At 53.5% G+C, this 21,672-nt stretch overlaps 9 protein-coding genes across 9 annotated transcripts; 4 read left to right on the top strand and 5 right to left on the bottom strand.

The window, feature by feature from the left end:
* Positions 1–234: 234 nt before the first annotated feature.
* PtrM4_125260 (Drf-FH1 multi-domain protein) lies at positions 235–2,260 on the bottom strand (the record flags this gene model as incomplete). Its single annotated transcript, XM_066108706.1, has 4 exons — positions 235–254; positions 335–742; positions 878–2,074; positions 2,203–2,260. The coding sequence occupies 4 exons, from the start codon at positions 2,258–2,260 to the stop codon at positions 235–237; spliced, it is 1,683 nt and encodes a 560-aa protein (XP_065960698.1).
* Positions 2,261–2,784: 524 nt separating this feature from the next.
* On the top strand, positions 2,785–4,366 carry PtrM4_125250 (ARE1, Acyl-CoA cholesterol acyltransferase; the record flags this gene model as incomplete). Its single annotated transcript, XM_001939616.2, has 2 exons — positions 2,785–3,028; positions 3,078–4,366. The coding sequence occupies 2 exons, from the start codon at positions 2,785–2,787 to the stop codon at positions 4,364–4,366; spliced, it is 1,533 nt and encodes a 510-aa protein (XP_001939651.1).
* Positions 4,367–4,593: 227 nt separating this feature from the next.
* Positions 4,594–9,386, bottom strand: PtrM4_125240 (DUF2428 multi-domain protein; the record flags this gene model as incomplete). Its single annotated transcript, XM_066108705.1, has 5 exons — positions 4,594–5,625; positions 5,916–6,250; positions 6,304–7,135; positions 7,184–7,412; positions 7,456–9,386. 5 exons carry the CDS (start codon positions 9,384–9,386, stop codon positions 4,594–4,596), a joined length of 4,359 nt encoding a protein of 1,452 aa, XP_065960697.1.
* Positions 9,387–9,665: 279 nt separating this feature from the next.
* Positions 9,666–9,794, bottom strand: PtrM4_125230 (uncharacterized protein; the record flags this gene model as incomplete). The annotated part of the gene is made up of 1 exon (XM_066108704.1): positions 9,666–9,794. The coding sequence occupies one exon, from the start codon at positions 9,792–9,794 to the stop codon at positions 9,666–9,668; it is 129 nt and encodes a 42-aa protein (XP_065960696.1).
* A 761-nt stretch (positions 9,795–10,555) lies between these two features.
* On the top strand, positions 10,556–13,482 carry PtrM4_125220 (uncharacterized protein; the record flags this gene model as incomplete). Its single annotated transcript, XM_066108703.1, has 4 exons — positions 10,556–10,796; positions 10,859–11,883; positions 11,935–13,056; positions 13,153–13,482. The coding sequence occupies 4 exons, from the start codon at positions 10,556–10,558 to the stop codon at positions 13,480–13,482; spliced, it is 2,718 nt and encodes a 905-aa protein (XP_065960695.1).
* A 1,619-nt stretch (positions 13,483–15,101) lies between these two features.
* PtrM4_125210 (uncharacterized protein) lies at positions 15,102–15,847 on the top strand (the record flags this gene model as incomplete). Its single annotated transcript, XM_066108702.1, has 3 exons — positions 15,102–15,255; positions 15,418–15,797; positions 15,845–15,847. The coding sequence occupies 3 exons, from the start codon at positions 15,102–15,104 to the stop codon at positions 15,845–15,847; spliced, it is 537 nt and encodes a 178-aa protein (XP_065960694.1).
* Positions 15,848–15,929: 82 nt separating this feature from the next.
* On the top strand, positions 15,930–16,528 carry PtrM4_125200 (uncharacterized protein; the record flags this gene model as incomplete). The annotated part of the gene is made up of 2 exons (XM_001939613.2): positions 15,930–16,323; positions 16,377–16,528. 2 exons carry the CDS (start codon positions 15,930–15,932, stop codon positions 16,526–16,528), a joined length of 546 nt encoding a protein of 181 aa, XP_001939648.2.
* A 1,492-nt stretch (positions 16,529–18,020) lies between these two features.
* PtrM4_125190 (uncharacterized protein) lies at positions 18,021–18,982 on the bottom strand (the record flags this gene model as incomplete). The annotated part of the gene is made up of 2 exons (XM_001939612.2): positions 18,021–18,595; positions 18,706–18,982. The coding sequence occupies 2 exons, from the start codon at positions 18,980–18,982 to the stop codon at positions 18,021–18,023; spliced, it is 852 nt and encodes a 283-aa protein (XP_001939647.1).
* A 1,763-nt stretch (positions 18,983–20,745) lies between these two features.
* On the bottom strand, positions 20,746–21,457 carry PtrM4_125180 (SurA, Parvulin peptidyl-prolyl isomerase; the record flags this gene model as incomplete). The annotated part of the gene is made up of 4 exons (XM_066108701.1): positions 20,746–20,755; positions 20,807–20,923; positions 20,972–21,399; positions 21,455–21,457. 4 exons carry the CDS (start codon positions 21,455–21,457, stop codon positions 20,746–20,748), a joined length of 558 nt encoding a protein of 185 aa, XP_065960693.1.
* Positions 21,458–21,672: the final 215 nt, after the last annotated feature.

Below are 21,672 nucleotides of genomic sequence, written 5' to 3'. Positions count from 1 at the left end.
CGCCAACGTACACCTCAATCTCCCATCACCTCAGACTTGTCAACCCCATCATACTTGATAGATAATTGATAGATAATTGATAGATAACACCCCGGTACCACATCCACTCATTCCCTTCTTCCCTCGCAGAGCACGTTTGTAGACTACCTCGCCTTACGATACCTCCCCTGCGACATTTCCATCTTGAGCGCGTCATGCTGATCCGGCAATGGCGCCCTCTTGCGAACCGATGCATCACCGCCGACCGGCCCACCCTGCGGCTGTTGCTGTTGCTGTTGCGGTAGCTGTAGCTGTTGAGGAGGAGGAGGAAGAGGAGGCTGTGAGACAGGCCAACCCGGTGGCGGGGCAGCCATACCACCGGGTGGGAGGGGGAAGCCCGGGAAACCTGGTGGTGGCGGCATACCTGGGGGAAGCGGTGGCATACCAGGCGGCATGCCTTGTGGGAAGCCAGGGAAGTTTGCAGGGGGGAAGGGAGGTGGAGGGCCGTTTTGGTTTTGTTGTGGTCCGCCGTGGTGGGGGATGGGTGGGGGTGGTAATGTGCCTGAGGCGATGAGCTGGTGGAGGCGCGAGGGGTCCATGCCGCCGGGGAAGGGGGGCATGGGAGCGCCTGGCTGGCCTGGTTGAGGGGGGAATGGCATGCCCGCCGGTGGGGGTGGGATAGGGGGATGACCACCGCCCCCGATTCCTGGTAGCGAGCTCGATGTTCCGTCTGGTGCTGCGCTGAGTCCAGGTAGTGAAAGACCTGGCGGGAGAAAAGGAGCGCCACCGGGGTTGCGGGATGGCATCTTCTGGTCGACGAGACCTTCTGCTTCGTCTTCAGCTTCCTGCTCTTCTTCTTCCATCTTTTGCCGCCGGCCCTGGCCACGGTCAAAGGTACCCTGTGCTTCGGCGGCGGCTTGGCCAATGTGATACCGGTCGTTGACGTAGTTTGTGTCGCCGGGTCGGGGCCGGGTCCAGAAGCGAGTGACCCTGTCATTGCTGCCAGATGCGAGGATATGGCCCAGAGGATGCCAGTCCATGGTCCAAACGGTAAAGTCGTGGGCGTACTGGAGGCTGTGTGCGGGATATATGGTTTGTGAGGGAGCGTTTTGCGAGTCGGCGGCGTCGTAAGGCGATATCGAGGGAGCCACTCCTGCTGGAGGGTTCTGCTCGTCGAGAAGATAGTGATGTATACTTCCATCGACACCACCAGTCGACAGCAAGTTTTTGTGCATGGGATGCCAGGCCATGGTGATGATGTCCTTTTCGTGGCCCTTGAGCAGTAAGACGTCGCGCATCATTCGGAGATCAAAAATTCGGGCGGTATGATCACGGGCGCATGTTGCTAGCATGTTTCCTTGTACGGGCTCGAACATGGTTTTTGATATTGGATTCTTATGTCCATGAAGCGTCGTAAGACAGCGCCCTGTTCGCGGATCCCAGAACTTGACTTGGTGATCCTTTGACCCCGATACTAGCAGCCCTTTGTGTGGATGCCAGTCGACTGACTTGACCTCCCATCCATGCCCCGTCAGCGTCAACTCTTCTGTGCTAGAGGCAAAGTCCCAGATCTTCAGTGTGGTGTCGTCGGCGCATGTGACAAACTTGGTGTCTGTGGGTGCTATCGATAGTCCCCGTACCGCTTCGGTGTGTGCTTGTATTTCCTTGACGTTGTTAAAGTTGGTTTGCCAATACTTGACCACACCCGTCTGGTCTGCCGAAAGGAGCCAGTCGTCGGTGGAAGTGTATTCCACGGCGCGAATAGCAGCCTCGTGTGCCTGCATGATTGTCTCAAAGTTGAAGCCCATACCATTCCACAGTGTAAACTCGCCACTCGTCGAGCCTGTGAGTAGTCGTCGACCTTCTGGTGTCCACTTAACCACGTTGATGGGGTGCTTAACCTTGTTAAGGGAAGAATGTACGGCTTTGGCTGGTATCGACTCTGCAGCACTCGCGACCCGCGCTGCTGGGGGTTGCATGTCGACAATATAGCTTGCGCTTGGTCGCTCCATCTCCGGCATGGGCAGGTTCTTGTATCGCGGGCGCCGATTGCGCATCCATTGTACCGTCGTCGAGCCATAGTCAGTCACAGCTCCTGGGGTTCAAGTGGTCAGCTACCAGTTCTGAGTCGTTGGTCGCGAGGTTGGAATTGTATATACTAGTGAATTCCAAATCGAAAAGATGCGTGGGTTTCTGTTTTTAAGTCATGGCGATTGCACTCACGTTTGGGTCGAGGCCGTAGACCACCCTCAAACTCGGGGTGGTGATATTTGTGTTCCATGACTGGAAGAGTGAGTAGCGACGAGTTTGAAGACGTCAACCAAGGTTCAGAAGCAGTGAGAGCCGGAGACAGCGACCGTCATGGGGCTGTTGTTCACGATACAGATAGTGAAAGCGCGTGCTTTGTCGCGCCGGAGCGGGAGCTCTCACTAGCGTCTCAGCCACAGAACCAACTGCAAAGCCACACGTATGCGCCACGGCTCAACGGATTAGTTACATGGATGAGGTGCATCACCGTGCAGATCCCCGCTCGACGAGACTCCCAACAGAATCCGTCATATCTCATATTTCTGACCCATTGCCGCGCATCCACGGCCATGGCAGGACGGCGCCGAGTCCAAACTCTCTCTCAGCACCGCGCTCAATGGTCCAGTAGACCTAATTGCATCGTCGTCATCGCCATCGCCGCATCCGAGCATCAACCCCGTTCCAGCCTTCCACCCTGAGACCCTTAATTACCTCCGCATGAGCCATTGCGCTCTGGGGGAAAGCGACCCTCGTTCCCACTCCTCTCCACGCGTAATAATGGCAACACTCACCCAAATGGCCCAATCTTCTGCCCTGGATTCCTCGTCTGCCAGTGCCTCGGTCCTCCGGCACAGGCCGAGCCACGACCAAAAGGCAAACGGCAAGACTGAGCGCACGCGCGACACAAAGTACCGCCATGTTTACGCTACTCACGCCGTGACGCGCACCTCGTGTTTAAGCCATGACACCGACAAGAGTCCCAGCTTCGTTGGCTTCAGGAATCTCATGATCTTGGTGCTCAGTAAGCGTTCCTCGTTACCGTCCCGTCCGCATTGGGCTAACAGGAGTAGTTGTATCCAACTTGCGATTGATGATTGTGAACCTCCAAAAGTATGGCGTTCTTATATGTCTCAGCTGTCACGACTATCGCCGGTCCGATGTCATCACCGGCCTGCTTCTCTACCTATTGGTTCCCGCCCATCTCTTCGTCACCTACTTGATCGAGCTCGCTGCTGCCTGGCAGGCTGATCGCGCCTACTCGCGCATATCCACCGAAAAGGACCAAGACACGCCCGCCAAATATGCCGCAGCGCTGCGCGAATTCAACTCGACCTGGTACATTGTCGCCTTCTTCCATAGTGTCAACGCCGTCGCCAACCTCTACATTGCGACAAAGTATGTCTACTATGACATCCACCACCCAGGCATCGGTACCCTATGCGAACTCCATGCAGTCATTGTATTTCTCAAGTGTGCCTCGTACGTCCTCACGAACCGCGACCTCCGCCATGCGTACTTGCACCCCAAGCAGGCCGATCCGCTCCCTGAGCTATACCAGGCGTGTCCATACCCACAGAATATCAATATGAAGAACCTCTGCTACTTCTGGTGGGCACCAACTCTCGTCTACCAGCCCGTATACCCCCGAACCGACAAGATACGATGGGACTTTGTTTTCAAGCGTCTGGTCGAGCTCGCCGGCCTCAGCATCGTCATTTGGATAGCCTCCGCGCAATACGCCGCACCGCTCCTTCAGAATTCCCTCGACAAAATCCTCACTTTGAACCTGACGTCCATTGCCGAGCGCGTCATGAAGCTTTCCACAATTAGCGTCTTCTGCTGGCTCTGCGGCTTCTTCGCCCTCTTCCAATCCGCCCTCAACGCCCTCGCAGAAGTGATGCGATTCGGAGACCGAGAATTCTACGGCGACTGGTGGAACGTCTCATCCATTCGCACATACTGGACCACCTGGAACAAGCCCGTAACAAACTTCATGCGCCGTCACATCTACTCCCCCCTCGTTGGTCGCGGGATTCCCCCTGCCGTAGCGCAAATCCTCGTCTTCGTCTTCTCTGGCATCCTCCACGAACTGCTCGTCGGCGTGCCCACTCACAACATCATTGGTGTCGCTTTTACCGGCATGATTATACAGATTCCGTTGATAGCACTCACGGATCTCATTCAAAAGGTCAGTTGGATCCAGGGCAAGGTTGCGGGCAACATGATTTTCTGGATGAGCTTTTGTCTTGTGGGGCAGCCACTTGCGGCGCTTATGTACTTTTTTGCTTGGCAGGCAAAGTATGGAAGTGTGAGGGTGAGGGTGGGGGAGAGTCCGGTCAATGTGTTTTATAGACGCTAGTTGTGAATTTCGTATTGTGTATTTCTATGGCTTTTGCCTTTTTTGTTCTGTTCGAAAATATGGTGTTTACTTTTCTTTATTGTATAGCGAAGCTGACTTTTCGTATGATGTTACCAAGCTTTATGAAGTATTTACTTTGTAAGTGTGTAGAGGTTTTGTGAGTTGAATCACAAGTTTCGTCTTCCTTCTATCTTCCTCTTCCACGCGTACACATGTCTAAACATCACTCACACCACCAAACTCTTCCTCACTCGTCCCAGACTCCTCAACACAAACCTCTCACAAATCCCCTGGATCCGCTCCATCCACAACCCATGTACCTCTTTCTCCTCTGCTACCTTGCAAAAGCGCATCAGACACTGCACCACACGCTCCACGTTCTCACTCTTGCCCCCACAACGCGCCCCCAGCACAACTTCCGCCACAGCGAAAACTCTCATACTCAGTGCAAACACCTCATCCTTGCTACACCACCCCAACGCGCCGTCATCTTGGGCCGTAGCCGTCATCTCCAGCACACCCAATCCATCTCGAACCCAAGTACTCAGACCCTTCACCACCTCTTCACCTGCACCAGCTCCCGATGCCAATGCACCAGAAGCAAGCACCCACCCCAGCACCCTCGCAAAAAACACCCCATCAACAACATCATCGACATACAAATTCTGCCTCTCCCTCGCAAAAAGACTCGTATCCTCCCTTCTCACCTCCTCAAACGCCTCGCTGAACCCCTTGTCCCAGGACGTATTCAACCGTCTCCCTGCTTCCCTCAGCAGTGGCTGCGTGAACCCGTGTTTCGACGTCGCTGTATTCGCAGCGGTACGGCAGAGAAAAGCACCGAGGTGGTGTACACACAGCACAGGCACTGTGTCTTTGAACCTGACGCCCTGGGCGCGGAGAAAACTGCCTGTGGTGCGTGCGGCGAGATCTCTGATTTCATCGTCGTCGTCGTGGAGGAGGGTGTAGAGGAGGAATACGAGGGCGAGCAGTAGGGGTGCTGTGGAGCGGGAGCGAGGGGTAAGCGTGAAGATGTGGGATAGAGACGCTAGGGATTGTGCGGCTGCGAAGCGCGTGGGGAAGGGGTTTGTGTCTGTTGTTGCGAAGCGTATGATGCGGATGTATCGGGCTATCGCCGATAGAATTTCTTTGCGAGCGGGAGAAGATGGGGGGGGTGGTGGCGTATGCAGTGTCGAGGAAGGGGCCGAGGAGGTGGAGGGCGGATTGCGTGTTTGAGGGTGGAGCGGTGAGGCATTGAGACTCTAGTTTTGAGAGCGTGGTGAAGATGTTTTGGGGTGTTGTGGTGGCGAAGAAGGAGTGGGTTAGGTGGGGGGTTGTGGTTAGGGCGGAGGCGAGGACGGATTGCGCTTTCGAGATGACTTCTGGGTCGGTAGCGGAGAGGACGAGACGGTGGATGTGGGCGAGGACTAGGGAGAGGGGGGATGGTTATAGTAGAGGAGGGGTTGGAAGTAATGATGGTGTCTAGGGTCTCCAATGCGTCAAGGCATGTATCTGGGTCTTCGGTTGCGAGGAGCATGAGTGCATCGCCAACGTCTTGGTAGTCGTCTGATACCATTACGCCGAGTGACTTCTCACGCAGAATTACGCGATCGATGAAGTAGACACGTGCTAGAGATGTCCGGAGCAGAGAATCGCCTTGGTGGTCGCTGGGCCCGATGTTGTGTTCCGGTCCGATCGATACACCCGCCGTGAGGTCCTCCCATGCAAAGAGGATTGACGTGGCATCTTTCTGTGCGAGCAGAGTCGTACCTAACAGGCTCACGATATCGAGAAAAGCGGCGCTTACGAAAACGCAATTGCTGGACGTATACCAGCTCGGCGCATGTCTGCAGACCTGTTGCATGAGCATGACGATATTTTGCAGGGCTGATAGGCGATTAGCTACGTTTATGTCAATGAATGAAGACAAGAAAACTTACAGCACTGCGCCGGATCCCGAAGAATCTTTCTAAGCAGATACTTGACAACCAGAAGCCTACCATGCTGTCCGTTATGATTGCTTGGGATGGTGTCAAGTATAGGAGACAGCGCACGAGAAGACTCCGTCGTCGTCGTCCGCAATGATACATACGTCCTAGCAGCCATATCCCGCATGTGCCAGTGCGGGCTCGGTAGCAAGTCCCTAACCAAGGCCTGGATCTTGTTGATATCGCCCGGTGGCCGGGCTTGCCGTAGAATCTGAAGTGCAGGGAAGACGCCCTCTGCGCCATGAAGATCAAGAGGTGAGCTACCAGTCTCGGGCGTATTCATGATTTTGCGGTCGCTACTTGGCTCCAGGAGATCGATTAGGATGTTGACGAGGCTCGGGTAGTTGTCGTAGGAGAAACGTGAAGTCTTTGCTCGCTCACGCTCTTTCCAGTCTTGAGCTTCATCGCTGCCTAGCAGTCGTTCTATGAGCGCTTTGAACAGCATCAGACTGCAGTTGCGTAGAGGCCAGATGTGGGAGTTTAAGGTTTTGGCTGCAAGCTCAAGACCCTGACCAATGTACGCTTCGGACGCTACGCTGAGCTTGGATGTAGTGAATATTTCCTTGATACAGTTGAGTGCGTGCACTTGAGGTAGACGGCTCTCTTCAATGTTGGCACTCTGAGCTTCAACAAGTGTTTCTGCTATAAGATCCTTCATGGCGCGAGGGAAGAGCTTGCCTCCCGGCTGGGGCTCTGCTGCTAGTAGAGCAGACATGGCTGCTGGTATACCCGCAGATCTTCGGGTAATGGCATCTGACTTGGCCTGGATCGAACGAAGTGTTTCCTGGAACACGTCAGTATAGATTCCATCGAAAATCAATTCCTTGCATACCTGGTACCACATCTCTGGCAGAGCACGGAGGGATACGAGGTTTGACGATGAGCAACGACGACAAAAGACTGCGAACGTCTGAGATACTGTCGAAAACGCACCACGATGGCGGAGTTCCAGTAGCTGGGTAAAGCAAAGCCTTCCCAACTTCTGAAAGAGCTGCGGCGTCACAAGATCGCTCTCTTTGTCGCCTATGGGTGCTTTGGAGATGATGGTACGCAATAACACGCTTCGTTGTTAGCCAAATTCCACATACAACCAGGCTTACTTACCTTGCTTCCTTAAGACCTCTCCACGAGTAGCTCAAGATCTCCTTGGTGTCCAAACTGCCCTCGTCTTCCAGCTCGTCAGGAACATGGCCTTCCGGTGCATCCGCGCAAAGAACATGGTAGACACATGACCAGAGACTCTCGATACCGACCACTACTTCACCATGAAGCTGCTTCCATTTCGCGAGATCATCCCCTGTTGCATTTGATACAAGTGCGTAGAAGTCGGGCTGGTCGACCATGTATCGTAACGCAGCAAAGGTGCCATGTACAGGCCGGCCGTCAACAGCCTGAGAGAGATCGCTATGAGCGACAGCCAGTGTATCTTTGAGCTGCTTTTTTAGGTGTTCGAATAGTCCTAGCTTGGATGAAAATGGTCCATTCGCAACCTCAACTGCGTCATTGCTGGCCAAGTTGAATATCATCCCGTAGGCACGAGCAACTCCGTCTGCTTGGTCTGCCCGACCTGTTTGGAGCATCGTATGCTCAGCTCGGGATACGAAGCGCGGTATAGTTGACATGACGCTACCTCTATCATCTTTCGGTAGTGCTACCAAGCATAACTGTAGGACCGACACAGCTTCGTCTCTAATGTCATCGAAAGGGTCCGATATAAGATCCAGTAGCGAGCGTACAAGTTTTGGCCTTCCAATCTGCATTCCATGAGCCCAGTTTAGCTGTCCTTGTGCCGACTTGGAAAGACTAGCAAATGGGACTCCGGCGTCGACGCCTGACCGTAGAACAATTGTGAGTGATCTCAGTGCTGTGATGCGACTCTGGTAAGATGCAGTTGGGCGTAGCTCCCATTCAAGAAATCGTATATACCAGACTAAAAATGCCAAGGATTCACAGAGTGGGTCCTCTTGCGATCTTCCAATCACCGTTGGCTTTGAGCTAGAGCCCATCCTGGGAAAAGGTAGTCGTACTTGCCCAGGGGCACTAGTTTTCGTTTTTGACTTTGCAAGTGTGGCTGTACTTGCCCTCAAACGATCAAAAAGCTTTTGTGTGTATCCGTGTACTTCTCGACGGAAGTTCGCATCAGTGTCGGTATGTAGATGAACAAGGTTACGCTTTAGTGCTTGCAAGACACCGCCGCTGATGGCTCTCGTGACAGAAGTTGAGTACACCGAAAGAAACATTCCCGCTAGTCGCACTTCGGGTTCTGGATTGGACATCCAGGTTCCTGCGATATCGTCTGGTAGGTAGAGTGCTCCATCAGAAACTTCAATGTCTCTTCCTGCTCTATGATCCCGGTCTTTGACAATAGTAAGCTCTTTTCCTGTCGCTATGGCTGCTAGGAGAATGCTAAACTCTTCATTCTCATCAAGAGAAGTCTTCTGCCCACCATTTCCAGCAAGCTGAGGTGGTAGGTTACTGTTATGCGGAACATGTACTCCAAACCGCAAGTATGCGAGAAAACGGGTATACTCGGTGATGTCAGGTTGGAAACAGTGCGGGAAGACATGCGTTTTGAACTCCTGTATCCGATCCGGCCAGTCGTGCAGAGTTTCTACTACTGGTTCGATCCAGAAAGGCGAGATTGACTGTGTGGAATTTTGTACCCCATAGTCCGGTAGTCTGCGAGCCTGCACTAGGAAATTTTTGACCAAGTGGCCTGCAGAGAGAGCTGTGTCATGGTGAATGACCCAGGCCAGAAATGACTTGAATACCGTTTGCGTGGTAACAGGCTCTTTAGCTTCCTCTGATGATTGCTCTCGTCGTTCATCGAATAGCTTGACCAACTGTGTGATCGAGACGACGTCACGGAGCAAGAAGTGGGCAAGACCCTGCAAAGCTGGTTTAACCTTGATTCGATCTTCTCGTTCACAGATGATGTCCAAGAATGAGGCTGTAGACCGGCTCCGAAGGTTGACAGCGCGTGGACTCTGGTCTTTGGTAATGACACTTGAGAGGACAAAAAGCATTTGCCTCATCGACTTGCCCTTCGCATCGCCAGATCTTTGAAGGTAGATGTTGAATATCCTGAACCATATTGAGTCGTCCAAGATTGCTTCCCGCACATGGTCAGAATCCGAAGCCGCGCAATACTCGATGATGGCGCACAGGGCATTGGATGCAGCTGCACGATGACTATTTTCCAATTCCGGCAAATCTGCAGTTTCCAGTACTGGATTCAAGATATCATGCAGTTCCCTAAATTTGCGTTAGTAGTTTTTGACGCCATCAAAGCAACGCTCACGGACTTTGCGTCCTTACTTCACGCCAATTGCAGGCTCTTTCCCCGCAAAGTCGGGCAAGATTTTCGCCACGTTCTTCGCCAGGTCTCGTAGTACCTTGTCTGAGACCGGTACCTCGGAGACATTGCGCATGTCTTGTGCCATGATTAGGGGTCTTCAAGAACGAAGTTGCACGGACATTTGCATATGTGGGCTATGAATTTGGGGTTCGAGATTCGAAAGGTGGGTTGGGTTGGCTGACTAAGCTGCTGATCTTGCATCACCGACGTTCACCCTGAAGCCCAATTCGAGTAACGGCTCGAACGAAAAGATCGAAACTCCAATTATCTTCTACAAATGCGTCTAACTGGCTAGGTTGATTGCTATGATGTGTCAAGATCGATGATACTGAGATGCGCAGCTGTGGGGCAACGTGCCCAGGTGATAGCCCCGGCATGCGCTCAGGCAGGCACGTTAAGCTCTGCATGTTAGCAGCTGGATTGATATTGCAGAATCCTAAGAGATCATTCACAAATTACTCATAGAGAAGGCTCTTTGAAGCAATGTCTTCTGTGGGGGTTCAAGTACCCAATGCCATAATACCTATCGCGGATCGTATCAAAAGCAACATGACTATGGTCTATGTTCAAGATACGCCACCCAGAGGTTCGTTTGTATCGGCAATGTACGGAACAAGGCCTGGAAGTACCCCTCAATTCTCACCGCAAGACTCCGTCAAAGGTTGCGAATGATTGCCGTAGTAGAACGCACGTCCCCTATATTCGTTTGGCGCATTGAATGAAGCGATACAGACCATAGCATCTGGGGATTTGCGGGCCAAGTTGCTAACTTATAAGTTATTGCTATATCTCAACGTTTCCGGAGAAGATTCCTGTGCCATATCTCAGCCGATAAACAGGTCTATCATGGAACGCCACGAGAGCCTGAATCACGACTCGGCTTCAATAGGTGTGTCACCAGTGCCCAGCACACCGCCTTCTTGGTTGTTTTGTACCCCGCAACCCGAGGAAATTCCTCCCAATCCCAACAATGAGTGGAGTAACCTAAATGGTGATTGGGGCAAGGAAGGCCTGGAGCCCAGATATCACTTCAGCCGCGCTGCGTTTGCTGAGCATCTCCAACTTCACCATCAAAGCACGGTAGCAGGTGAGTCTCAAAGTACACTTACCTCTCTAGTGGCAATACAAAGAAAGCTAACCTAGCAGCAGTACTACCACTACCAAGTGCTCGCGCAAGCTCTTCGGGGCACTCGAAGCATCCAGCAACTTTAAAGCAGAAATCTCAGCGAACACCTGGTCGTCAAGCTCACGGAAAAATGGCAGGTGACAATGGGACATCGACCAAAAAGCGTGCAGCATCCCCACTGGACGCTTCTCGTACAGTAAAGCGACCCAACCTGATAGCCGGCTTTGTCATGAGTGACGAAGAGAGTGAGAATGAGGAAGAGGACCACGTCAATCACGATACGCAAGGTCAGAACAGCCTAGTCACCCCCCAACGTCCTTTCTCCCTGCTTCCGGTGTCGCTGCAGAATGAGCCGAAGTTCTTACCAGAGTTCACACCTCTCCCGACTAAGCAACTTAACCAAGCCTGCATAAATGCGGCTTTGGAGCGCATTAGATGTGCTAGATCCAAGTCAACTGTGCCATCGAAATCCGCACGGCAGCCTTCGACAAAACCTCCTCTTCCTACCGTCGCCCAGCATTCGGCGCGGCAGCCTTCGACAAAACCTCCTCCTCCTACCGTCACCCAGCATTCCGCTCTATTACCCAAGCACCAACGTCAAGTGTCAGTACAGGCAAACAGAAAAGATGCGAATTCATTCCAGGGATCGATCGCGGTTTCTCAGAATATGGCAAGTAGCAGCTCTCAGGAAGCTTCCACTCGAGTGTTTGGGGGACTTCCGACACCCAAGGCTACCGAGAGTGCTTCTAGAGCTGCACAGAAAGCTTCGCGACATGCTACTACAAAGGTTCCCCCACCCAAAACTGCTCAGCCTAAAAGCTCTCTTCCCAGTACGTTGGGCGCTGCAAAGCAGAAACCCGTAGGCCGTTCCCGTGAGAAAGCAGTCGACAAAGGAAAAGATACCCCGCCCAGTCCTTCGACAGTGGTCCAAAGACCTGCAAACACAGCTCAGCCACGAGCTAGAGGCCAGATTGCTCCGACAGCGAGCCCGAAATTAGCTACACAAACAGCGTTCACCTTTCGGGCTCCTGAACCGACAAGCCTCAAGGTAGCCCAAGCCCAGTCTCCGAAGCCCAAGCCCAGTCCAGGACCTAGACAGCAACCGGTGCCCGTGGCCGAGGTAGATTCGGCGGCCAAAACTATACCGAAGAAGTTGTCTGCGAAGGCAGCTGGTAAGCGGAAGGTGGACACGATTGGTGGTGGAAACGGCGATCACACCGCTCCAGCTGTCAAGAAGCCTTTAACGACAAAGCTGTCCGCAAAAGCAGCTGGTAAGCGGAAGGTGGACATGATCAGTGGTGGGATCGGCGATCGCACCGCTCCAGCTGTGAAGAGGCAAACAGAGTCTTTTGTGGGACCTTCAAGAGCTGGAATAGAGTCTTTCGCGGGACCTTCAAGAGCTGCGCCTGTCAAGAAACAGACAGAGTCTTCTGCAGGACCTTCAAGAGCTGGGTCCGTCAAGAAGCCGACAGAGTCCTCTGCAGAACCTTCAAGAGCAGGAACAGATACACCATCAAAACCTGAAGTTCCTCTCATCCAAGGAAACTTACAATCAGTCGCCGTTGCTCCCATGGTGCCGAACATGATACCGATTGAAAATGCAGCCGTGCCTGTTGGAAAGAGTGCAGCCTCTGGACCTGGCCTGAAAACCGGTGAAACTACCGTCTTACCGAGTGCGATGCGTCAACCTTCTCCTGCCACATCCAGTGGCGACTCCGATCAACAACAGAGCAATCCTGCAAGTGACGCAAGTGAGAAGAGCGCAAGCCCATCAAGCCCTTTCCCCTCAACACACACAAAGGGCAAAGTTGTCAAGCAGGTCCGGTTTGCTACTCCAGACACTATGCCTACACCATCCGCCGAACCCTACTTTGAATACTCCATCTTCCACAAGACTTGGTCCACACCCCACGAGGAGAGCACCGCCACCACCACCGAAATCAGCGTCCGTACAGACACCGACATCGACGTCGCCAATGCACAAGCCAAGAAGGTTTACAACGCTGTGCGCGCATCTACAGGGCCCTCGATCGAAGAGCAGAGCTCCAAGCTCGATGCAAACGGTTGTGCAATGTACACACTAACGCATGCGCATCCCTTCTCCCCGTCGCAGAAGACTCATGTCCACTTCTTCGTGAAGCGGTACGAGGCCTCCAAGTATGCAGGACGAACCGTCGACGATCTGGACGGTGCGAAAGTCATTTCCAACACTGCGTACGCCGTGAACCTGTACAAAATCATCGCCAACCCCGAGATGGCCGATAGCAGCGACAACGATACCGACGACGATGACGCCGACGCTGCTGCCAAACCCGAGGATACAGACGAAGCGCTCATACGTACGGCATCACACTCGCATGTTGGCTGCCCTGACGTTTATACAACGCTCTCATCTGCCAACCGCGCTGCGCTTGCGCTACAGATCCGCCTGAGCCATGAAGAGGAGCCCAAGAATCCGTTGACCAAAGACTTCCAGGAGAGGGGATTGAGGGCGCTGCAGGAGAAGTTGCAGGGCCTGAGTGTCAAGGAGGGTGATGGCCAGGCCACAGAGTGCTGGGTCAGCCAGTTCAATGCTGTTGGTAGGGGAGGAGATAGATTGGAGATTTTGGTTGAGAAGGTGGGAGTTGTTGGACCGAGGAACTTGTGAGAGGTGGTGGTGGTGAAGGATATTTTTCTTATTGATTATTGGGTGAAAAGCGGGGAGTTTTGCGGTTTTCCATGGTGCCTTGCGAGGTTTGTGGGATTTTTTTTCTTTTTCATTCTTATTCTGACCTGCGTCTGGGATTCTTGAGTGGGGATACGGCTTCATACATGAGCCCCGCTCATCTCGTTTGGTCTTTTTATATGATACCCCCATACGATACCCTGCACATACCCAGATAGTCCTACATGTAACAATACCATCTCTACTCACACACTCAGACTTCCTTCGTGATCAAAACCCCCTCTTAACACTCTCCTCTCATACCCATGTATCCATCATGCCTCATCAAACGACCCCTATCTCCCTTACCTTACACCATGTATCCATCATCCCTCATCAAAACTCCTCCCATCTTCCTCCTCTCATACCACGTATCCACCACCCATCATCAACCCCTCCCACCAAGTCATCCATTTCACACATGACCTACGTCAAAGTCCAAACAAACAAACCCTGTACAACTGCTCATGCCGTGTAACGGCCCACAAACACCACGCACGCACTCAAACCGCCAACACAACATTTGTGTAACACACCACTCCCAACGAGCAAACAAAAGGGTTCGGTCTGTTCAAGATCAAGTCAGAGTACGAGGGAAACCCCGCATTCAAAGCTAGAAGATAGATAGTAAGAGCAGGAGTGGCGGGAACGCAAACAAGTCGACAAGGAGAGGAACAGAGTTAGACATCAGAAATGGGAGCATCAACATCCACACCAGCACCCCTCCTCGAAATCGATACTTTGCAGGGAAAAGTGTTTATTCCGTCTTGTAAGTCCCTTACCTACCCCCGTCTTTACCTTTAATCAAGTCCACTACTTACCCCAACCCAGCATTCACAGTCCAGCCCAAACTCCTCCCCTGCAAGCTCCCACCACCAGCACCAACATACCCCCACCGACCGCGTCCACATCCCCATCCCCATCCCCATTTTCAACCTCACACATACGGCCCGCACCACCACGGAGTAGCAAGAAGAGGCAGAGACGGAGGAGGCGTGGGATCAGAAAGCGAGGTTACGCATACTAGTGACGCGAGTACACTTGCAGACCTCGACATGCCGAGTCGTAGTCCACGGGGTGGGAGGATGGGGCCGGGGATGGGACGGGGTCCTGGGGGCGGGATGGGGGGTATGGATGGAGGAGCAGGAGGGATGGGAAGAAGAGGGTATATGGAGCGTGGGCTTGATGAAAGTGGGAGACCTAGGTCAGCGCCTGAGATGATGAGAGGAGGGGCAGGAGGACGACCGGGTATGATGGGTAATGGCATGATGCCACCGTCTAACATGATGCCACCACCTGGTATGATGCAGCAGCAGCAGCCACATCCACTATTTGGTATGCCACCCGCTTACACAACTCACCCATCTATGCCACACCTACCCGTCGGAGCCATGAACACGAACATCAACCCCTACCCTCCGGGCTACCCCGGTCCCAACCACGGCCCCGGCCCGGGGCCTGCGCCTCCGCCTGCGCCTAGTTCAACATCAAGTAGCAGTACTGCGCCACCAGCACAGCCACCACCGCGCCGGGGCTCCGGACGGCGCTACGAACACGTACCCATGGGCGCATATGCATCTACTGAGAAAGCAAAACGACAGCGTCCGCGTGCAGAACCGCAGACATCGGCGCGCTTGAACAAGGGACAGTTATCAGAGAAGAGGGTTGGGCCTTCGGGAAGGGAGTGGATTGACGGAGATCCGTTTCTTGATGCATGTATATGTACGACTGGCTGTGATTGCCGGAAGAATCAACGTGTGTTATACCGTGCACGGCACGATAGGCCGCATCGGGGTAAGGGAAGTGATGATGATTCTGAAGATGATGGTGATGAGTATGGGAGTGGGGAGATACGGTATATACTTCGAGACGATCTAGGCCGTGATTGTGGAGATCACTCTGGATGTAAAAAGGACAAGAGTAAGAAGAGTGAGAGTGGAAGCGAAGACAGCAAGAAGCAAAAGAAGAAAACGAAGAAGGAAAAACGCAAGGAGGAGAAGAAAGAGGAGAAGAAGCGAAAGGAATCGTTCCAAGGTCTCAAGGACGATTTGCTAGATGCGCTCGATTCGCGATTCCATGACATGAACAAGGCACACCAACAGCAGCAACCTACCTCAACAACTCCCCCGCAACCACCACACCCATTCGGAGGCCCCGGAATGGGACCCAGTCCTTTTACGATGGGTGGTCCGCATCATATGGATCCACGTATAGCTCAACAGATGGGCATGATGGGTGGTGAAGGCTATCGCATGGGTGTAGATATGCCTGGCCGAATGCCACCTGGCATGCCAGACCCCACCAGTAGACGAGGGATGCAATATCAAACCATGGGCATGGGCATGGGCATGGGCATGGGCATGGGCATGGGCATGGGCGGCGGCGGCGGCATGGCAGAATTTGAAGATGATAACTCTGAAATGGGGCCGTTGGGCATGGGAATGCCAAGTCCACATGTCATGCCAGCAGGCATGCAGAATCACAAAGCTGGTATGCGCCGAAACTTTATGTCGCACCGCGGGGCCAGAGAAGGCGGGGCACAACGACAGTTTGGCGGAGGTCTAGACATGGATCCAATGGCGGCAGTGCAAGCCGCCCAAGCCATGGCTCAAGGCCGCGGAAGAGGAGGACGAGGCATCATGCGCGGTCATATAGGCGGTGGTGGTGTAGGAACCAGGGCAGCACAATCATACTCCGAATCCGACGAGTTTGATTTCGGACCTCCGGGTCCTTCAATACGATCTTCAGGCATCCAGCGACATGGTGCTGCGTACGATCGGCCCGGTGGGTGCCCATCAGACTTTCCTTCGTATCGTACATGCTGACTCTTTGCCCAGGCGGTCCTCGTGACCGAAGACACAATAGCAACGACTCTTGCTCGCTACCAAGATCACACAAGTTTGGCGCCAGCCCGCACAGGAAAGCCGTGGGCAGTCAAGACGGCGGCAAGCAACCCCGCGTTGAGACAGATGACGACGAGGCATACTGAGAAGCACGAAACGTGCTGACCCACATCTGAAAACGAGTATTAGTCTATTTTTGAGTCGCGCAGAGCCACGGGCAACGCGAACGAACGGCTCGGAGACACGTGCAACGAGGCAGGTGGCTGGGGTTCAAGGTCGGTGCTTATTAGCCCGGCCAAGAACGAATCGGCCACTCCAGCCATTGGCAGTATCCTAGAGTAGGATAAGTCGACGACAAAAACTAGTCTAGACTAGACATCTGTCAAGCCAGTTCGTTAGCGAGGCCATAATCCGGAGTAACACAATCGTCAATATTCCGTCACGGTAATAGTCACCCTCACAGTTGTCACAACCCCATTTTCAAGCAAGCAACAAAGAAACGTTTTGCAGTCAAAATACCTCTGGGTGATGGCGATGCCAAGCCCTCACACCAGCGTCATGCCACCGCCACGCCACCGCCACACTGACGACGCCTCAGGTTTGCTGCGGTCCCAGTCCTGAAACTTGAAACTGAAACAGGTGTCGATCGGGTTGACGCGGAAAGCGACCCAACAAACTTGCTGGTTGGGTGTGGTGACAGGGGCTGACGCTCAGGTGTGTGGTGGTTGGCAGACGCAGCTGGAGCCAGTGCCGAACGCAACGTGCAGGATCGGGCTTAAAGGCTTGGCTGGGCGTTCCAGTACAACCACAGTATTGTACCACCAACTTGTTCCCTTGTTCTCGGCCCACGGGAGCTTTGGAAATAGCGCTTTTTTTTATTACCAGAGTTTCTTTTAGATTCAGTATGGAGGTGCAGATATGCTAGTGACGTTGATGTCGTTTAATCAAGTTTATTCGCTCCATGACACTATACTGACAGGCAAATGAAATTGATGCGGCTGTCAGCTTGTCTTGGTGATAGGACAGCCGAACTTGTTGGATACTGTGCGTTGGGCCGCCACACGTCATGCAGTTGTGGCTGAAAACGGTCTATGTCGGGTAGCACAAGGTAAGCGATGCAAACAACATTCCTCGGAGTAGGCGATGATGAAGGCGACGTGCAGCATAGTGATGGCGTAAATATTGCGTGAATTGCGTACAGTCCGGAATAATGGAGAAGAACAGGCATATTTGGTTGATGTTATCATTTTACTATCTGAACTGACCATATCCATGACCCGATCGTAGTATGAAAATTCCCAAGCAGGCCCAAGGCAGCCGCCTTTGACGCCAATGCATCTCTCGTGAGACTATTGTTGTGGAGACACGGATGTGTATGTGATCTAGCCATAGGCACCCATCCTGTCCAAAAGTAGATCCCGTGTCTCCGATGTTGTAGATGCTTCCCAAGCAGTAAATACCGACCAACTCCTCGCTCATGAACGCATTTCAGAATAGAGAAATCAAAGGATGAGTGGAAAAGGAAACAGGAAAGGGATTCCAAGATGATAGGAAAAGGAAACAGGTTCACAAGAGGGTGTAGCAGTACTCCGTGAACCATTTCGAGAACCAAACCCTGGAGATCCACCTCATTAGCCTCTACGGTGCACACCAGCCAAGACCAGTGTTGGCGAGACCAACGGCGCTCGCAAGGCGTCTACCCCGCTCGTCAAGGCTTAGGATGGCGCACTTCTTCTCCGCCCAGAAGTTCTCAAAGGCATTGACGTCGTCTGCGGAAAGATGGTGCTTGGCTTGCGCCCACTCGCTGTCGACCTTGTAGGACTTGTGTCGTAGACGGGGAAGGGCCTCGGTGCGGAGATGCGACAGCTCAGCAGCATAGTAGGCATCATGTGCTTTGAGAGGTGTCGAGAAAGAGCGCTCACGGGAGCGGGAGAGTTCCGACGGACCGAGGCAGATGGGCGAGCCAGGACACATGATCTGAGACATGGGTAGGCTTGAAGTCACAGGGGAGTTGCTTCCTGAGTGAGAGACTGATGATCCACTAGTGCAGGGTGACGATGAGTCCGAGTGGAAGACGCTGCTAGCATTGCTGACAGTGCGGAATTTTGGCGGCGGCAGCTCGTCGAGCTGGACCAAGTAATCATCAGCAGTAGACTTGGCATCCACGTGGCAATCCTCAATGCTCTCGAGGTGCTTGTCGAGACGCTCGAAGCCTGTATATTGTTAGTGTCGAGTCAATATATTTGCGCAGTCAGAGATACGGGCTCAGTGGCTAGCCAATGAGAGACGACGCTTAGATGAGTGGTGAGATGGCGGCACTTACCAGTCAAAACAGCGGCACCAGAGTGCTGGACAGCGGCCAGGCTCGACTGGACATTTTGGGGAAGACGGACCCAGAGCTCCTGTGGGCAGTACCAATGGCGTAGGTGGGCAGGGTCATAGCTAAAAGCATCGCCATCCTTGGGACAAGCAGTACGGGGAGAGTCGATGTGGGAAGCCGAGCGAGACAAGGAAGCAACGCTCTTGCGACTGCAACTCCGTAGGCAGGCAAGGTGCATTGGGTCGTGGTAAATGGGTTTGGGAGACTGCGGGGTAGCCATGGCGGTAGTAGGTATTCTCGTAGGTCTGTGTGAGGAATACAATTGCTCGAGAGAGAGTCGAGGGTGGGCTGAGCTTATGAGTCTAGTGCAGCAGCAGGCTGACTGTTTAGTGCAAGGGCTCAAAGGAGTGTGAGTGGTATTTGTAGAGAATGACGGAATCTTCTAGACAAATCAATGTGAGGGAGAGGTGGTGAGGGAGAGGTGGAAGAAGGGTAAAAGGATCGCAGGCAGGCTGGGTGATCGGACAAGGTAGCCGAGTAAACAGCAAGGTTGTGGAGACAGCAGGGGTCTGCGGGTACTTTGCGGGCAGCGGGCGGCGTTGGCACAAGGCGGATGGGCTTCCCAAGGATAGGGCGACCGACGACAGGGCGGTATGGCGTGAACGGTGACGGGGTAGCTACGTCAAGTAGAGAAAGCAGGAAATTGCGCAGACGTGACGGTGAAAGTGCGAGGCAATCACACACGCTGTGGTTGGTGAGCCTTGGACAGCAAATTACGGGCAGCCTTTTGATGCAGGGAAAGCGTTGCAGTGTGCGCGGACAATGAGAAAGGTACTAGTACAGCCCAAACACTCGGGATCGCTGCCCAGGTAGCTGCACGGCATTTTGCCCACGCTATCGCCATGCAAGATGGTCCGAAAATGCATCCGTCTGCAGCCAGCCACGCATCAATGTCTAGGGTGTGTCTAGGGCTAGAGCATGCACCAGATATTGGTGTTGGTGTGGTGAGGTGGAATGAGATCTGGCAACGGGTGAAGAAGCAAAAAAAAACATTGGCCGACTTACCTACGCGCGCTACGTCACGGACGAGGGTTTCCTGGAGTCGCGCCGCCTTCGGAATGGACCGGAACCGGGTTGGGACAAAGGCGCACCACCAAACCGACCTTCTCGGTATGCCGGCCGAAACAGCTTCAGACTGAAACTGCACCGAGTCGCAGACAAATATGCAAGCGGCGACAAAGACAGCCTGCAAACCATCCTGTTAGCACGCGTGTTTCGAGTTGCCAACTATCCGGGCCCGGCTCAGACTTACGGTGCTAGCGTGCTGGATGGCTGTACGTATAGTGTGCGAAGCGCGTCAGCTGCTTGTCGATCAGGCGTGCGAGATGAGCCAGGAGACAGGTATCGTATCCAGAGTAATGTGCAGACGGCAGTTTATATCAGGGCGCTTTTCGCCCCTACAGGCATGGACGCCTGTCTTGTCCGCGCCATTGGTGACAAAATATCGCATCTGGTAGTTACTGGTTCCGGCCCCACAAAGCAAAGTATATCGACATGGTTGACGGTCTTCCGTCCTCATCATGTCATACGATGCCATCCAGACAATCATTGCCCTGTTATAGCTGTATACTCGGGTGCTTGAACTGTCCAACCAAAGTCTTTCGCCACTCTTTGAAGCCTTCCATGGCTCCAATGAGGCGTGGTCCTGCTATGCCGTCAGCACGCGCAGTACCAGCAGATGGCCCGGACAGTCGCTCAAGTGGAAGAGACGAAGAATGAATCAAAACAAAAAGGCGACACGCCGAATGAGCACCATGGTTCCATTACCGCGCCTATGTCAAGTCTCACATGCATCGTGCACCGTAAGTGGGTTTACCCATCTGATTCGTCATTGGAACTTGAGCCACTTTCTCCACGGCTTTGAACCTTCTGTCACAGCCGGCCCACGTCCCAGCAGCCCCGGCTCGCACGCTGCTATGCTGAAGCTCAAGCTCATGCTCAGCCCTTCTTTGGCGGGGCTTTAGAGTTTGCGCGGCCCGTCTCCTATTCCAGCCTGCATCGTTTATTGTCAGCGTTATATAACGGCATATGAAAGGAAAGTCACCTTTGGATCAAATGCACCCCTGAGGCAGTTTCGACCATGTCGCTAACCTGACCCTTCTCGAGAGCAAAAGCAGCCTGCTCAAATTCCTTTTGCATATCACCCCTGCCAAAGAAACCCCTGCGCCACGTTAATGCTGCGGTCCGTTCGCTACGCTACAAAACTCACAGGTCACCGCCCTTGCGAGCACTGCTGCAGTCAGACTCGGTGGTTGCGAGTTCAGACAGCGACTTTGCATTGTCTCCGCCCTCCTCGTATGCCTTGATCTGCGCGTGATAGTTCCTTATCAATTCCCGCGCCTCTTCGATAGAGCGCGTAATCTTGGGCTCCCGCCAACTAGCTGGACGCCTACTGTCGCGATGCTTGACCAAGAGATGGGCGCATCGAATCTTGCCCTCGGTCGGCGCAAATGCGGCGGGCGCGACGCCCTTGGAGCTGTGGTTGGCTGCCATGTATGTCTTCAACCGCTCGGGGTCGGTGCCTGCCGGGGGCTCCCATCGCGAGTCTTTGGTTTGGGCGTGGAAGTAGTATGGTAGGTTCTTCGTGTTGGAGCGGCGCACCTCCCATCCCTCGGGAAGACCAGTCTCGCCGGCTGACTGTGAAGCGTGAGCTGCTGAGTGAAGCGCAGAGATGATGTCGCGCCATGCTTACCATTTTTGCTGTATATGTATATGTCTGAGTTTAGGTGCGATGAAAGAGTGGAATGGAGGGGACGAGCAGTGCAAAGTTTGATGGTTTCTCTTAATAACAGGGGCAATTGGGGGTGCGGCTTGGAACGTCGTCTGGAATTGCAGCGGTGGACCTCTCTGGGCGATCGGCGCTTGAGGGTCGATAATGCGGGGGGTTGCTGCCAAACAAAGGTAACAGCA

The sequence above is a fragment of the Pyrenophora tritici-repentis genome, chromosome 7 (genome assembly GCF_003171515.1).
Source record: "Pyrenophora tritici-repentis strain M4 chromosome 7, whole genome shotgun sequence".
Lineage (NCBI taxonomy): Eukaryota > Fungi > Ascomycota > Dothideomycetes > Pleosporales > Pleosporaceae > Pyrenophora > Pyrenophora tritici-repentis.
The sequence above is the reverse complement of the archived record's forward strand: the minus strand, read 5'-3'. Positions and strand labels throughout refer to the sequence as shown.